At 40.5% G+C, this 16,450-nt stretch overlaps 1 protein-coding gene and 1 pseudogene across 4 annotated transcripts in view; one reads left to right on the plus strand and one right to left on the minus strand.

Annotated features, from left to right (window-relative positions):
* The window catches only part of FERRY3 (FERRY endosomal RAB5 effector complex subunit 3), a 66,551-nt gene that overhangs the window by 39,336 nt on the left and 10,765 nt on the right, over positions 1-16,450 (plus strand). For 2 of the 3 annotated variants that reach the window (XM_079775931.1, XM_079775933.1), the window contains 2 exons: positions 2,337-2,411; positions 7,072-7,274. In XM_079775931.1, the coding sequence (XP_079632057.1) occupies positions 2,337-2,411; positions 7,072-7,274 (278 nt within the window). Of the gene's footprint in view, positions 1-2,336; positions 2,412-7,071; positions 7,275-10,294; positions 10,432-16,450 lie in introns of those variants that run through there. The other variant, XM_079775932.1, reaches the window with a different exon arrangement.
* On the minus strand, positions 10,745-11,700 carry LOC307102375 (uncharacterized protein CXorf38-like; annotated as a pseudogene). The gene has a single exon. The product of its transcript is annotated as an uncharacterized protein CXorf38-like (transcript).

Consider the following 16,450-nt stretch of genomic DNA (forward strand, 5'->3'; position numbering starts at 1 on the left):
TGTGATCACTAACATTTTAATATTATTCTTAGTAGTAACTAAAACATGAAAATTGAGATCATGACAGGTGTGGCAGAAGGAGGATTCTAAGTATATTTGTGAGAGATAGCAAGTGTGCAGTAAATGACAGGAAGTTTTTAAACCACATACGCTTAAGGCAATGTGTGTACATCATAGTACTATTTTGTTTTTGTTCAAGCAACTATTTTGTGGTTTAAGTGAGTCAGTGAAACAAGTAGGTTTGTAAAAGACAACTTTCTTAAAGGAACTAGCAGGTTGTTACAGAAGAGGTTTTTTTTAAATATTTTCTCTGTCTTTTCCTTTTCTGTGCATGCCCACATTGTTCTACACATTTATATCCTGATACACAAGTACCTTTTTATTCTAAGACATTCCATTGTTTTCTTTACTGTGTTTATTATATTATCATCTTTATATTCCCACAAAAACATTGTTTTTTGTACATATTTTATATGCATTTTTAAAAAATAAAAAATAGCCATTTTCTTAGTAAACATGGAAAGGGAGCCTTGGCCGGTGTGGCTTAGTTGGTTGGAGCGTTTACCTATACACCAAACACCAAAAGGTCATGGCTTCAATTCCCGGTCAGGGCACATACCTACGTTGCAAGTTCAGCCCCAATTAGGACATGTATGAGAGGCAACCAGTGAATGTTTCTCTCTCACATCGTTCTCTCTCTCTCTCTCTCTCTCTCTCTCTCTCTCTCCCTCTCTCTCCCTCTCTCTCCCTCTCTCTCCCTCTCTCTCTCTCTCTCTCCCTCTCTCTCCCCCTCTCTTTAAGAAAAAAAAAGCATGGAAAGAAAAATGGACTATGAACTGTTCTCTCTTGTTTACTGAATAGGAATTCTGTTTGTTCATACCTTATGTGAACAAAGTTAGAGTCCTTAATTATTGTGTGTTTTTTTGTTTTGTTTTGTTTTCTGTGCTATGATCAGATATGTATTCAGAGCCTATCAATTACATGGCTCTGTATGAGAAACTGACTATTACATTAAATATGGATTCTGGCAACACAGAGCCTTCCTTCTCTTTGTGCCTCTCTCTCCCTCTGTCCATTCATAAAATATATGTGTTTACAAGGTATGATGTTATAAATCAATTCATTAAAGTAGTTCCTAGGTAAAATATTTAGTTGTTTTTATTCAGAACTTTCTTGAAACCATGATATTCCCTTGGTATGTGCAGTTTACTCATTTGAAGTTCTGACTCTTTTCAAGTGATTTTCTGATGCTGAAGGCCATTCCAAATAGTTTTGTATTTAATTGGAATCAATATACGGCTTCTTAAAAAGAGCTACTTTGAATGCTAATATTTGTTCTGCATTTTCTTGACTTCTGATAGTTCTTATAAAATTCATATGTATCTTCTATTAAAAATATGTGTATATGTAAAATAATTTGTATATAACCATAATAATGTGTGGTCAATTGTGATGTCTCTCATTTTACTAACATGAATCCTTTTAAGTAATATCATGCCTTCTACAAAGAATAGCTATTGACTACCTGAAAAAAAATGCTCCATTTGAAACAGAATCTTACATATCTGTTTGAAATAAATTGTATATAATGTCAAATTATAAGTAACAAAGTGATTCCTGGTGCTACTAACCATTTGTTTATAGTTCTGAACAAGTTATATAAAAAAACAGTGACTCAGATTCTAAAAATAAAGATGGCCACATGACAACTATCTAATGAAGTTACGTTATGTGTTGTTAACTTAGTGCCTTGAACCTCTCAGATGAAAAATAGGGTATTGACAAATCTAATGTGGTTAAGATCAGAGGATTTGGGATCTGTATATGTAGGTTCAATCCTGGTTCCACCACTTACCTGCGCATTCTTGGTTAAGTTAATTAACCTATGAAGCCTCTGTTTCCTCAAATATAAATGAAGTACTATAAGTACTTAACTCATAACGTTGTGGTTATTGGCATTTTGTAAAAATTAAATGAGACCATCCATGTAAAGCAGGGGTGGGAACCTTCTTTCTGCCAAGGGCCATTTGGGTATTTATAACGTCATTCATGGACCATACAAAATTATCAACTTAAAAATTAGCCTGCTATATTTGGTTAAACATTTAATTAACTCACCCCTAATGCCTTGGCAAGGTCAGACCAAATGATTTTGTGGGCTTTATGCGGCCTGTGGGCTAGAGGTTCCCCATTCCTGATGTAAAGCATGCTTCAGAATGCCTGGCACCTAGAGATTCCTAATAAATGTTTGCTGTCATGATTGCTTGAGGAATAGTAGTAGTAATGTGTTTTTATATTTTGTGATATTCTTTCATGTTCCATTATCTTATTAATAGATTCTGGAAACCGAAATGGAGGAAGTGAAGATAAGTCTAAAAATGCTGATAGAAACTATTTAAATATTTTACCTGGTAAGTATTATTTCAAATAGCAATTTTCTTATCATACTAGTGACCCAGTGCACAAAATTCATGCACATTAAAAGGGAATTAATTAGAGGAAATATTTTAATATTGCTATTTGCCCTTTCTCTGTAATAGAAGTGTTAGAGATGAAAGAAAATTAGTAAAATGTATATGAAAATCTTCCTCCTGTCAGAGTCTGGGGCATGCCATAGGAACCAGAGTCAAGTCCCCGCCCACCCACATGCGCCTCAAAATCACACGAGACCCTGACCCGGCTGGCCCCACTGCCATTGGGCTAGATCCAGACCCGGCCGGCCCCACCCCCGTCAAGCCTCGCCGGGTGGGGGGCACAGCCTCAGGTTGCCTGGCCCAGCGCTGGAGCGGGGGGCATGGCCTGAGGTCCCTGTCAAGCCCCACCAGGCAGGTGGCACAGCAGCCTCAGGTCCCTGCTGATTGCTCGTTAAGGCTCATAACGGGAACTCAGCCTCCTCTGTGGACGCAGCCATCTTGTGTTACAGAATCCCTGCCTCCGCTGTGGGTGCAGCCATCTTGTTACGGTGTGATGGTCAATTTGCATATCACCTCTTTATTAGATAGGAAACATTGAAATCAGTTTTGAAACATTAGTTCTTATAGCATACTTCATAAAAAGTTTGTTAGTGTATCACTTTAAAACAGCATCATATCTATATAGTGTACTTTCACAGATGTTCTGCAACTTAAATCTTATAACTAGTACTGAGTTTTCTAGATCCGTATAAGAAAATTTGCTCAAGCAGTTGCATAAGCCTTATTGTTATTTGCTATTTTAGATTTCTTCTTTCATACATTGGTTTCTTAGTTTCTTTAATGAACCAAAAAATAATTTTACTCTGAAACATAAACAATGGTACATAGAAATGTAAACAGTTGAACTTGTAGAGAGAACATGTGTCATCTGATTTAAAATCTTTCTATTTTCCCATCAACTTTTGTACTTTGCATTTCTTTCATTTCCTTATTATCTTGGGTATATCTATAATAATAAAAGCATAATATGCTAATTAAATCGGATGTCCTTCCGGACGATCTTCTGGATGAAGCTGGGACTGCAAGGGAAGCCTGGGTCCTGGGTGCTAGAGGGAAGCCGGTCCTGGCAGCTGGGGGAAGGAAGGCCTACTCTTGCATGAATTTCATGCATCAGGCCTCTAGTAGTATATAAACTGGAAATTCAGTCTCTTGGTCCTATCCCAGATTGAATTCACTCTGATGATCCTTAATAGTGTTTGTATGACAGGGCATAACAAGGAAGGCCTATCTGTTTACTTTATAAGTGTAAACTCTTTTAAACTAAATGGTATATTTTGCAGTTTCATAAATAGCCAAGGTTGTTTCTTCTTATTTCCTTCCCAGATTTTCTACATGTAGTTCACATTCCACTTAATCTAGGAAAATAGCATAACCATTTCTGGTATTATCTTGTCAGTCCCAGTCAGTTAACTTGTGGTCATCAGCTTCTGAATTTCCTTCCACCTTCAGATATCCTACCTTAGTGGATAATGTTAGAGGCCGGATTGCATCACTACTTTGTGGAACAGGAAACTGTCCTCCTCTCTATCTAAAAATACCTCCATTGAGACAGGAATCATTATATTTCTCTTCATAGATCCATAATTTAAATTATCCATGTTTTGTGGTTTTCTTAAAATGTACCAATCTTAATATCTCCGGAAGTACCATTGTCTGTTTTTGTGTTGTTGTTTTTTTAATTTAACTGTTTTTTGTTTTTTTTTGTTAATCCTCACCGGAGGATATTTTTTCCATTGATTTTTAGAGAGAGTGGGAGGGAAGAGGGAGAGAGGGAGGGAAAGAGACAGAGAGAGAGAGAAACATCAATGTGAGTGAGACACACCGATTGGCTGCCTCCTGCACACGTCCCAACCGGAGCTGGGAATGAAACCCACAACTGAGGTATGTACCCTTGACTGAGAATCAAACCTGCAAACCTTCTGTCTGTGGGCCAGTACTCTAACCACTGAGAAAACCCAGCCAGGGCAAAAACTTAACTCTTTATTGCTATGTTTATTTACTTCCTTGTTCCTTTTTGGAAAAAGCCTATAGATTAGTATCTTGTTATCACCACCAAATCAGGAAACTATGCCATTAAGTCTGCATTAAAAAAGGAATATTAAGCTCTTCAACTAGATATGCAGGTAGCATCTGAATTTCTATTTAGTTAAAGGATGCCTACACAGCTAGGAAGTAAACAGAGAAAAAAGATCCAAATCACAAAAGCTTTACATTTTTTAAGTTGCAAAGAAAAAATATTTTATTCATATAATTTTTAACTAATAGTTTTTCTTTATCATTTGCTTTAAAATAATCTAAGTATTTATAGTCTATATCATCTAATTCTCACAACTACTTTGCAAGAAAAGCAGTCCAGCATTATTTTTTCCATTTTATACATGATGTATGAAGGATCTATAAGTTGAATTGATTTACCCCAAGATCACTCAGCCAATAAGTGCTAGAGGCAGATCTTCATAATGCCCAACTAGTCCTTTTTCTACAATATTATATTGCTGTGATTACTCCTGCCAGCTCCACAACCCCCATTTTACTAATGGGTAAAATGAAGCCCAGTGACAGGGGTTCTAAGGTCACCCGAAGCAATGTGGGGGTTAGGAGAGACTGCTCACTAAGTCATCTGCCTCACTGCTGGACCATAGCCATATTTTCTGCTAAGACCTCCATCACCTAATGATCAGAGGAGTTTAGGAGGCAGTGCATTTCATTGGGCCCAGAAGTATATGGTCTCAGAGAGAGTCGTCCAGGTTTCTAATAAGCTACCTGTGCCTTTTATTGCCTTCCAGAAAATTGTGACAAAACTATTTTTCATCAGATAATTTTTTAAACTTTTTATTTGACTAGTTTATTTTCATGTTTATGTCTCTGCTTTTTTTCTTTAATTCCTTTTTCTGCTTATCTAATTCTTTTATCTTAAGTTAAAAAGAAAAATACCTCCTGGGGCCTGTCAGTGGCATTCATTGATATAATTCATGTACACTGGTAACTAGAAATGGTTAAACATTGTGCTGAAGTACATTAAGTACCTTTAACTATATTATTTGTTAATAAGTACGTATAAGTAAAATCCTGAGATAATGACTTTGAAGCCAAGGTAAGAAGACTGTGTGGGGGCAGGGGCTAGTGATAGGAGAATACTTCTTAGAAGAGCACAACTTTCCTAGAAGGACATAGCAGAATTTACAGACAACAATGTGTATTTTTTAAAACATATTCTTTATGTTTTATATTTTATTTCTTTATATGACAGAAACTGTAGAATACAAAAGCTGATGAGATTTTATATTCTGTAGCTAATATGGCTACATAGAAAATGGAATGATTGTAGGAAGCATGGATTTTAAGTTTCGATGAGCACTGCTCTAAAATTCAGTCTAAGACATTTGTTCATCCATTCATTCAACAAATATTTATTAACTACCTTCTATGTACCAGGTACTCTTCTGTGTGCTAGAGATAGAACATTAAACAAGATAGACAAAATTCCTAGTTATGGAGTGTAAACAAATGGTCTCTTTAAAATAATCTCATAAACAATGAAGAATTTCATTGCCTGGAATAGAATAAAACGTAACAACATGAAAGAGAAGTGAGAGGTGAGGAAGTCCTCCAGCCCCTGGAACAGTCAAGGAAGGCCTCTCTAAGGAGGTGGCTTTTGATCTGAGACATGATTAATGAAAAGTCAGCCGTACAAAAATCTGGGGGAAACCTTTCACAAAGCAGCTGGAATTGGGAACAAGCTATACATGTTTGCAGAACTGAACAAAAGCTAGTGTGGCTGGACAGGAAGAGAGAGGTTGAGACAAGAGGATGTCAGACAGATAGGCAGTGTCCAAATCATATAGGCCTTGCAGATCACAGTAAAGCATTTGGACTTTTTTCTGAATGTGGTGTGAGCCTCTGTTTACGTAGGGGGTTGATATAGTGTGATTTACATATAAATCATTTGCTTGCACTATGGGCAACAATGGAAACAGAGAGATTCATTAAGAGGCTATTACAAAAACCTAGGTGAGAGGTGATGGTAGCATGAACTAGGGTGATAGCAGTGAAAATGGAGTGCTCATATTTGAGGTATTTTTTGGAGATGTTACTGAAAATAGTTGATGGTAAATTGGGCAGACACATTGAGAGGAAAAAAAGTAATGAAAGGCAACTTCTGTGTTTCTGTCCTGAGCACATAACTGGACAGAAATTAGACCCATAAATTGAAATGGAAAAGAGCAGATTTAGGGTGTGGGGATGACAGGTAGTCAAGTAACCTGTTTTTACATGTTAAGTTTGAGTTAAGTGGGACACTTTGAGCATTGATATCAACATAGAGATGATGAATACTCATTTGATTTACTTACTACTTGGTGGTTACTTCATAACCAATTTATGAACCTAATGCAAGAGTGGCTATTGCTTCTTTTTTCATCACTTTCTCGCCAAGAATTTATATGCAGTAATCATAATTGCTTCCGGAACCCAACATAGGTTCCTGATTCACCTCTACTAGTTTGGTACATTGATTGCCCGTTCCAGCTCTCTGTGCTCTCCATTGATGGCGGTGATTTAGCCATTTGAAAATCATGATTGTATTTGTTGTTCACAGGAGAATTTTACATTACACGGCATTCTAATCTCTCAGAAATCCACGTTGCTTTTCATCTTTGTGTGGATGACAATGTGAAATCTGGAAACATCACTGCTCGCGATCCTGCCATTATGGGGCTCCGAAACATACTCAAGGTTTGCTGCACCCATGACATCACAACAATAAGTATTCCTCTCTTGCTCGTGCATGATATGTCAGAGGTGAGCATATAGGAAAATGCTGTAATGTATGAATATATAACCCTCCATATTGTGTACTAATAATAATCACTTTACATTTTAAAAGCACTTTTTTTTTTTTTACTAATGGACATTTTTATCTCCTATCTGGTTAATAGAATTGAGTAGCATAAAATATAAAACAGTGAATAATTCTTAACCATTTATGTTCAGAGAATTATAGCATTATTCTATAGAAGGTAACTAGAAAATCAAAATAATCCTTAGATTTGGATAAGGCATATGCTCCTACTCCCCTTTTCTCCCTCCTCCCCCTTTTTCTCCTCCGTTTTTGTCTTAAAAATTATTTAGCATTAGATTTGCCTCCACATTTATATTTGGCTTAGGCTAACACTAAACTTAGTTTGCCTTCTCTGAGTCTGCACTAATAGGCAAGGGACAGAGATGCTAGATGACAGGAAGAAGCCAGCTTCATTTTAACATTTTGTCAAGGATGATCTTTGGATAATACAAGTAGTGACTTCTATAACTAAAACATGGTATAGTCATGAACTTATTTTATTAAATACTGTACTTTATATTTTACATTTTTAAAAATCTCTTTCCATGACTGTTTGCTTTCTCTCCTGCTCTCTTGCCTCACCCACATAAAAAATGACTAGAGGGGCTAAGTTGTAGAAATAATGCAAGGACTAAAAATTAAATTTCAAATAGTCTGGAGGAACAAAGCAGCCTCAAAACAAATGGATGCAGGCCGGTCCTTCTGGGAGAGCCAGGTGCCAACCTGGTGATAAAGGGCCCATGTCAGCAACCTGGTGCCTGCCTGTCTTTAGATGGCATTTTTTTAAAAAAAGTAAAATGGCTAATTGGTAAGTGCAGATTGTGAATGTCAGGAAGGAAGTTTGATCGTTGATTATTAGAAGTTATTTTCCAAAATAAAAGGTGTGTGTTAATGCCATATGGTAAAGTGTGTAAAAGATTATATGTTTTGCTTTTTAGAGTGACTGAGCCTCCACTTAGACTGATTATAAGAGACCTCATTTTTAAATGCAATACCCTATGTAAACACACACACACACAAATCATTGCCATATAAGGCAAGATGATTGTCCACTTATAGTCCATTTGTATTTTTACCAGACACATTATCATTTTGATTAAGAGAATTCTGGCTCCATACTGAAAGTTGCCTCATACTTCCTAACCTCTCATTCCATTCACTTCTGTAGCCTGTTATACCTAATATGGTATCAGGGGAGATTGACATCAACACGTTTTTTCCCCCACTGTAGCTTTATAAAGTCTTAGTTCCATCAGGAATTTTTTAGCCATTGTTAGGTTATCATCACTAATTAGTCCATATATAAAAGAGCTCTTGGGGAATAACAAAGAAAGTTCGTAATGAATTCCAGCCACAAGAAAACATTCAAACATCCCTGCAGCTGGGCTCCTGGTTAACCAGTTTATAAAAAGGGTCATATGTAGGTGGGAAACAACCTCAAAGCAGTGTTCCAAAGTCACTAAGTTCGGATTTACCTCAGACATCTGATCCTACCAGCATTCCCTCTCCCATGAGGTTACAAAAGTTACATGTTTTAAATCGGGACAGCCAGCTGCAGAACATTAAGTTTGTTTCCAAAGTGTCCATTTTAATTCACAAAAGTATATTGGGCCATGATCTTACCATTTGTTGTATTTAAACATCCATTCAGGTCAAGAAGTTTATTCTATAAATTCAGACAACACTACACAGGATATAGCGGTAATATTTGTCTTAGGTTTCCTGCATTTTCAGGTGTGGTTTTCTTCCTCTAACAGAATTGCTAGACACTCAGTTACCACGTTTTAGTGTGTGTGTGATGATACTGTCTAGAACAGACTATAGACTATAGTAAGTAAAAAGAGCTGTAGAAATTAATTGTAGTGTGTTGTGTGTGTTTTTAAGAAAGGAAACAACAGTCTGTCGGTAAGAAGAAAAATATACTAATATTACTAGTTTTATATGTGTAGATCTTTGTGATCTGAAGATACTGTCATCCTGGAGTCAATCTAACCTGATAGATGTGGAATGAACCTGCAAGTCAAGAATCCTACATTCCTGACTTTTTTTTTTTTTAATTGATTTCAGAAGGGAGAGATAGAAACATCAGTGATGAGAGAAAATCAATTATCAGCCGCCTCCTGCACTCCCCCTACTGGGGATCGAGCCCACAACCTGGGCATGTGCCCTTGACCAGAATCAAACCTGGAACACTGGATAGGCCGATGCTCTATCCAGTGAGCAAACAGGCTAGGGCCCTGACTTTCTTTTATTTTTACTATTAACTTGTTGAATAATCTGGGACTTAGGGATTTTAGTTGTAATTATTGTGGTTGGTGAAGAGGTTGTTTGTTTTTAACTTTTTGTTAGAGTATAATGCACATACAGAAAAATACATATGTCAAAAATATATAGCTCAAATTTTCACAAACTGAACACCAATGTAACAAATACCCAGATCATTGAACAGAGCATTACCAGCACTCAGAAGCCACCCTCATGCTCTCTTCCAATCATGTAAACCACAATCCCCCCCAAAAGGGTAAACACAGTTTTCACTTTGAAAAGCAGAAATTAGTTAGGTGTGTTTTTGTAGTTCATATAAGCAGAATGAATCATATAGCACACTAGAGGCCCAGTGCATGATTGAATCATGCACGTGTAGGGTCCCCTACACGCTTTCGCTTTTGATCACGGGGGAGCTGGGTGCCTGTCTGCTGGTGCACCAGGCCTTTCAGAAGCCTCCGGCTCGGCAGAGGCTTCTGAAAGGCCTGGTGCCAGAGCAGACAGGCACCCAGCTCCACCACTTTTTTTTTTTTTTTTAGGTTTTATAAAATTACATTAAGTGTCTTTTAATGTAAAAATATTTACATTGAACACCCGCCCCCATCCTTGCCCCTTCTCTACAGATCACATCCATTTTTAAATTTTTTCCTTTTTTAAAAAAAATTTTTTTGTTAATCCTCACCCAAGGTTATTTTTCCATTGATTTTTGTTTTAGGGAGAGTGGAAGGGAAAGGGAGAGACAGAGAGCAACATCGAGGTGAGAGAGACACATCGATTGGTTGCCTTCTGCTCGAGTCCTGACCAGGGCCCGGGCCGGGGAGGAGCCTGCAATCATGGTACATGCCCTTGACCAGAATTGAATCCGGGACCGTTGGTCTGCAGGCTGACGCTCTATCCACTGAGCCACACTGGCCAGGGCCAGATCACATCCTTGATGGGCAGCCGAGGAAGCAAGAGCTCAGCTTCACTTGGGCCACTCCTCCAGGCGGCTAGGCCCTGGGCAGCGGGGACCGTGGCAATTCTGTCCCTGAAGGTTCAGAGGCAACATGGCCAGCTAAGCACCACAGCTGGAATGGGACAGCGGCACCACAGTTCAGGACACAGTCAGAGGTGGAAGACATCTTGGGTAAGAGGAATAGAGGAGGTATGAATGAATCTGTGAATCTCAGGCCTCCCCTGCGGCTGCCTGGACCCCAGGCTCCTTTGAATCCAGTTTTTGATGCTGTAGACACAGGCTGCCCAGCTTCTGCAGATCCTCTGAAGGACCGTTCCTAAGATCCTCATCGTTTCTTAGAAATTCTCTCACCGCTTCCAGCAGAGTTAGGATCTCTTCTGGCAACACCTCTTGTTCTTTCGCTTGAAGATAAATCTCTTGAAGTTTTTCCTTTAGAAATTCCATTTCGATTTCATGGACGTGGCTCTCACGCAGGTAAATGCCTGTTTCATAGTCACACCCATCTCGATGATCTTCCTCGGGGATGAGGACGGCCCAGTCCGATGTCAACAGCTCTTCTATTCTGGAGTACGCCTCCACAATCTCTGGGATATTACGGAATTCATTCAGAAAATGTTGCATCTTTATCTGGAAATCTCGAAGCCACATAGAAGATACCTTCCTCTCTGAAGAGTGCATGATACCGTTACGACCCTTAATCACCTCTGTGACTTTCTTTCGATCAACCAGGAAGTGATTGCAGGCGTTGATGAGGTTTAAAAGAGCCACTGCATCACATTCCTCGGGTCCTGCTTTGTCTGCCAGTCCGCGGGGCATGAAGGCCTTGGCCACCTCCCAGGCGTCCGCGGGCCAGCGGCCCGGCCGGCAGTTGCCCCAGTGGACGTCTCCGTTTCCGTTGGTGCGATGTTTCAGGATCCCCCGTTTCCACTCCGCGCACACCTGGCACTGAGGCTGGAACTAGCGGCTGCGCGGGCTGCACCTGGAGCCGCCGCAGCAGGTGGCGCCCAGGCCCAGGCCGGGGGCGCAGGCGAGCAGGCCGCGGTGGAAGGCCAGCATCTCCCGGCCCACGAAGCCCTGCAGGCAGCTGCCGCCTTCACGCAGTTCTTGTACTTGGCGCAGTTGAGGCGAACCACCAACTCCGACAACACCATCTCCCACTCCTGCCGCGGAGGCCACGGGGGCGGGGCGGGCGGCCCCAGCTCCACCACTTTTGATGGTCCGCGGCCTCTAAGGGGGGCTACCCTGCTGTTGAGAGGCGCAGGGGGCGGGGCTCCCACCCCCTGTGCCTCTCAACGGCCAGATCCGCGGCCGCTGAAGGGGCCTGCCTCGGACACCCAGCTGCGCCTCTCAACAGCAGGGTAACCCCCCTCAGTGGCAGCGGATCCCATGCCTCTCAATGGCCGGGATAGGCCACCCAGAGTCCCGCCCCCCAGCCTCCCGCCGCCCAATCATGGGCGTAGCGGAGTGATGGTAATTTACATGTTACGCTATTATTAGATAGGATACTCCTTATCTGGTTTCTATCACCCAATCTTATGTTCATGAAATTTATTTATATTACCGCTTGTGGTTGTCGACTTCATTCTCATTGTTATATGTCATTCCATTGTGAATTGTAAGCACAGAGCTTACAATTTCACTATTACTGTTTTACTATTTTGGGACATTTGGGTAGTTTCCAGGTTTTGATTATTATGACACATATGTTGCTATGAAAATTCTGTACATACATGTTGGCATTTCTGTTGGGCATATACTTAGGGATGGAATTGTTAGGTTTCAGGGTGCGCATATGTTCCACTTTGTTAGATACAATCAAATACACCCTCAGAGTGGTTGTAATCCACCATTGTTTTTGAATATGAAAAGTGAGAAAGCCAGAGTAGTTCTCACCTTCTGATAATGATTGTGAAACAGATTAATACAAGTATTTCAGGTACCTCGGTGGCACATACTTGGGAGTAAAGAATAGTTTTGCAATTTCCTTCCTGTTCAAAAACTCATAAAATAATTCTGATATCTAACTTCCAAGACATACAGTGAAGACATGTATACCATCTAAATTGTAGTCACCTCTGCAGTTAGTCTTACCCTAATCAGAAGATTCAAGTTGAGTCAAGGTATGGCCATTAACTTTAGACAGTACTGTCTGCAGTTTAATTAGAATTGATATTTTAATTTCACAAGTTTAGGATTTATTCTGTGTGTTCAGTCCCCACTTATCATCTCAAGTATAGCCACAGGGCCCAATTTTCTGCCTCAGTTCCAAAGTCTGAAGTGTTTCACATGATCCATTCAGCTTTTTCAATGTGTTTGTTTTTTTCTTTAAATATAGTTTTTACTAGAGGCCCAGTGCATGACATTCGTGCATGGGGCGGGGGAGGTGTCCTTCAGCTTGGCCTGCACCCTCTCTGATCTGGGACTCCTCGGGGAATTTCCGACTGCTGGTTTAGGCCCGATCCTGCAGGGGTTGGGCAGTCGGACATCCCTCTCACAATCTGGGACTGTTGGCTCCTAACCGCTCGCCTACCTGCCTGCCTGATTGCCCCTAACTGCTTCTGCCTGCCAGCCTGATAGCCCCCTAACTGCTCCCCTGCCAGCCTGATTGATGGCTAACTGCTCCCCTGCCGGCTCAATGGCCCACAACTGCCTTCCCCTGCTGGCCCAATCACCCCTAACTGCCCTCCCCTGCTGGCCGATGGCCCACAACTTCCCTCTCCTGCTAGCCCGATTGCCCCCAACTGCCCTCCCCTACTGTCTGGATCGCTCCCAACTACCCTCCCCTGCTGCCCCGATCATCCACAACTGCCCTCCCCTGCTGGCCAGATCGCCCACAACTGCCCTCCCCTGCTGTGACCCGCCTCCTCCACTGGGACTGGCCTCCTCTGCACTGCGTGGTGCTGCGGTACCCCCAGGCCTCAACGCGCAGAGCGGCCACTGGGCCCTGCCTCCACTGTGCATGTGGCCATCTTGTGGTGGCGATCTTGTAGCGACCATCTTGTGACAATGTCGCACGCGAGGGCCACCTAGGCTTTTATTAGTATAGATTGACTTCAGAGAGGAAGAGAGGGAGAGAGAGAGAGAAACATCAATGATGAGAGAGAATTATTGATCAGCTGCCTCCTGCATGCCCTCTACTGGGGATTGAGCCCAAAACCCGAGCATGTGCCCTTTACTAGAATCGAACCGGGGACCCTTCATACGCAGGCCGACACTCTATCCACTGAGCCAAACCGGCTAGGGCATCAATGTATTTCTTTCACAGTGCGTTCTCACAGGTGTGACAGTAAGGTTGTCACTTTGCCATGATAAAAACTTTATATACTCTTACCTAGCCCACTATGTTGTATATCCCATCCTACCTAATAAAATGGTAATATGCAAAGTAACCATCACTCCATCACAAATATGGTGGTGCCCATAGCCACAAGATGGTGGCGCCCAGTCCTCTCGGCCCCGCCAAAGTCCCCCAGTCCCAGGGGGGCAGCCGCTGAGAGCGGGCAGCATGAGCGGCTTGGCGGAATGCTTGCTTCGTCACCGTGGCAACACGGCAAGCATTCTACCCCAGCCACAGAGGGACTCTGGCCAGGCCGGGGCGTGGATGGGCCTCTGGGCCACAGAGAGCCTCTGGGCAGCGGGCGTGGAGCGGCCAGGCCCCAAGAGAGCTACTGGTGCACGGATTCGTGCACAGGGCTACTAGTCTACTATATAATATATACTAAGATTTGTTTCCGGAAGAATGCTCCTTATGTAACTGTCTTCATGGGTTGGAAGGCCACATCTCATGAGGACATCAAATAAGTCACATTTTTTCATGACCTTAACAACTTTTAAAGCTTACCGTTTACATTTTTCAAGTATGAAAAGCCATACTTTTTAGGTGCTGGTTTTAATCAGAGAAAAAATGACAAACATGCCTGGGATGGAGTCTCTGTGTAGACAAACAGGAGATTTAAAAACAACTAGGATTATATATGTGTGGATGCATACTGTCTAGCATTTCCTTTCCGATTCATATGCTGCTAAGCAGAATTAAGTTAAAGTAAATGGAATATGAGAATGGATCAAAGACCTAAATTATAAGACCCAAAACAACAAGTTACATAGAGAAAAACATAGGAACCAAACTTATGGACCTTGGTCTTACAGAACATTTTATGAACTTGACTCCAAAGATAAGGGAAGTAATGGCAAAAATAAATGAATGGGACAATATCAAACTAAAAAGCTTCTACACAGCAAAAGAAACTGGCAACAAAACAAAGAGGCAGCCAACCAAAGGGGCGATAATATTTGCAAACAATAGTTCTGAAGCTCTGTGCTTACAATTCACATTAGTTATACTTGTAAGTGAGTGATGGTTAGTCTTAACCTGGGCCTGAAATAATTCAGAGGCTAATCATAAGTATCCGTAAGTTATCTATAATAATAAAAGCATAATAATGCTAATTAGACCGGATGTCCTTCCGGACAAAGCCACGGCAGGAGGGGGCTGAGGCAGGGGTAGCAGAGGCCCCCCCAGCCGCGGCGGTGGCGGGCGGGGGCTGGGGCCAAGGCCCTTGCACGAATTTCGTGCATCGGGCTTCTAGTAGATTATAAGACAAGTAACTGTCAGATAATGCTTTGTTATATATAAAAACAAGTACATTACTTATAATAGTATAAATAGTAATAATTCCTTGATTCTGGTTATTTTCATGGTATTTTAAAAAGTGGTGTATTTTAGAGTAACATTTTAAGGTGATGCAAATACGTATTTGTTCCTATATATTATCCTTCAATAAAATGTTTGACATAAGTGAAAGATAAGTAGGCCCTTAAGGAAATAAAATATCATGATTGATTGAAAACCAGCAGAAACAACCAAACATAGAAACAGATACACAAAGATTTGAGGCACCAGAATGGACACAAACCATAAAATAGTTAATAACTGTCTTTTAAAAAGTTGAAACAAGCTTAAAATGTCTTCAGATAAAAAGATGCTGTGAAAAATGACCTAGCAACTATAGAATTGAGCTTTTAGTTGCCTAAAGAAATTTTAAAAGATCTAAATAAATGGAGAGATATTCTGTGTTCATGGGTTGGAAGGCTCAATACTTTTATCAGTTCTCCTCAAAGTGATCTATATAGACTTGAATGTTCATCAAAATCCATATAAGTACTTTCAATAATAAAGAATTTTAAAACAAGGCAATTTGGAAGATATTAACAAGGTAATTCTAAAATTTACATGAATGCATAGAACCTAAAATTTTGAAAAAGAACAAAGTTGAGGGTCTTACACTAATTGATTTTAAAACTTACTATAAATGTATAGTAACCAATACAATGTGACATTGGCAGAAGAATAGACTATGGATCAAAGGAATAGAATAGAGAATCCAGAAATAAATCCATGCATATATGATAAGTTGATTTCCAGCAAAGTTGTCAAGGCAATTTAATTGGAGAAAGGCTAGTGTTTTCTCTCTCTCTCTTTTTTATTATATTTTTACTAGAGGCCCGGTGCACAAAATTTGTGCATGGGGATGGGGAGGTGTCCCTCAGTCCAGCCTGCACCCTCTCCAATCTGAAACCCCTTGGGGGATGTCTGACTGCAGGTTTAAGGGCATTAATTCCAGTCATTAGGAAAATCACACAGAATGTCCTTGATATACAAACAGTGTGGTTTTATGAGTTGTTCTAATAATAATGGTCATTCCTTTAAATATACAATTCCTTTAAATATACAATGGTCATTCCTGTATTATATACAATACAGCTGGTATTATGTGAATTCAGAATGTTGATATCACAAAATCATAGAAGGTTGTAGTGGAAATAACCTTGAATTGTCTAGTCCAAACTTTTATAAATATTGGAATTCCCTTTTCAAAGATTTTGAATGCTTTTTGTCCTAAGAAGCTTAACCAA

This window comes from Cnephaeus nilssonii (assembly GCF_951640355.1).
Source record: "Cnephaeus nilssonii genome assembly, chromosome: 6".
In the NCBI taxonomy this organism is placed as follows: domain Eukaryota; kingdom Metazoa; phylum Chordata; class Mammalia; order Chiroptera; family Vespertilionidae; genus Cnephaeus; species Cnephaeus nilssonii.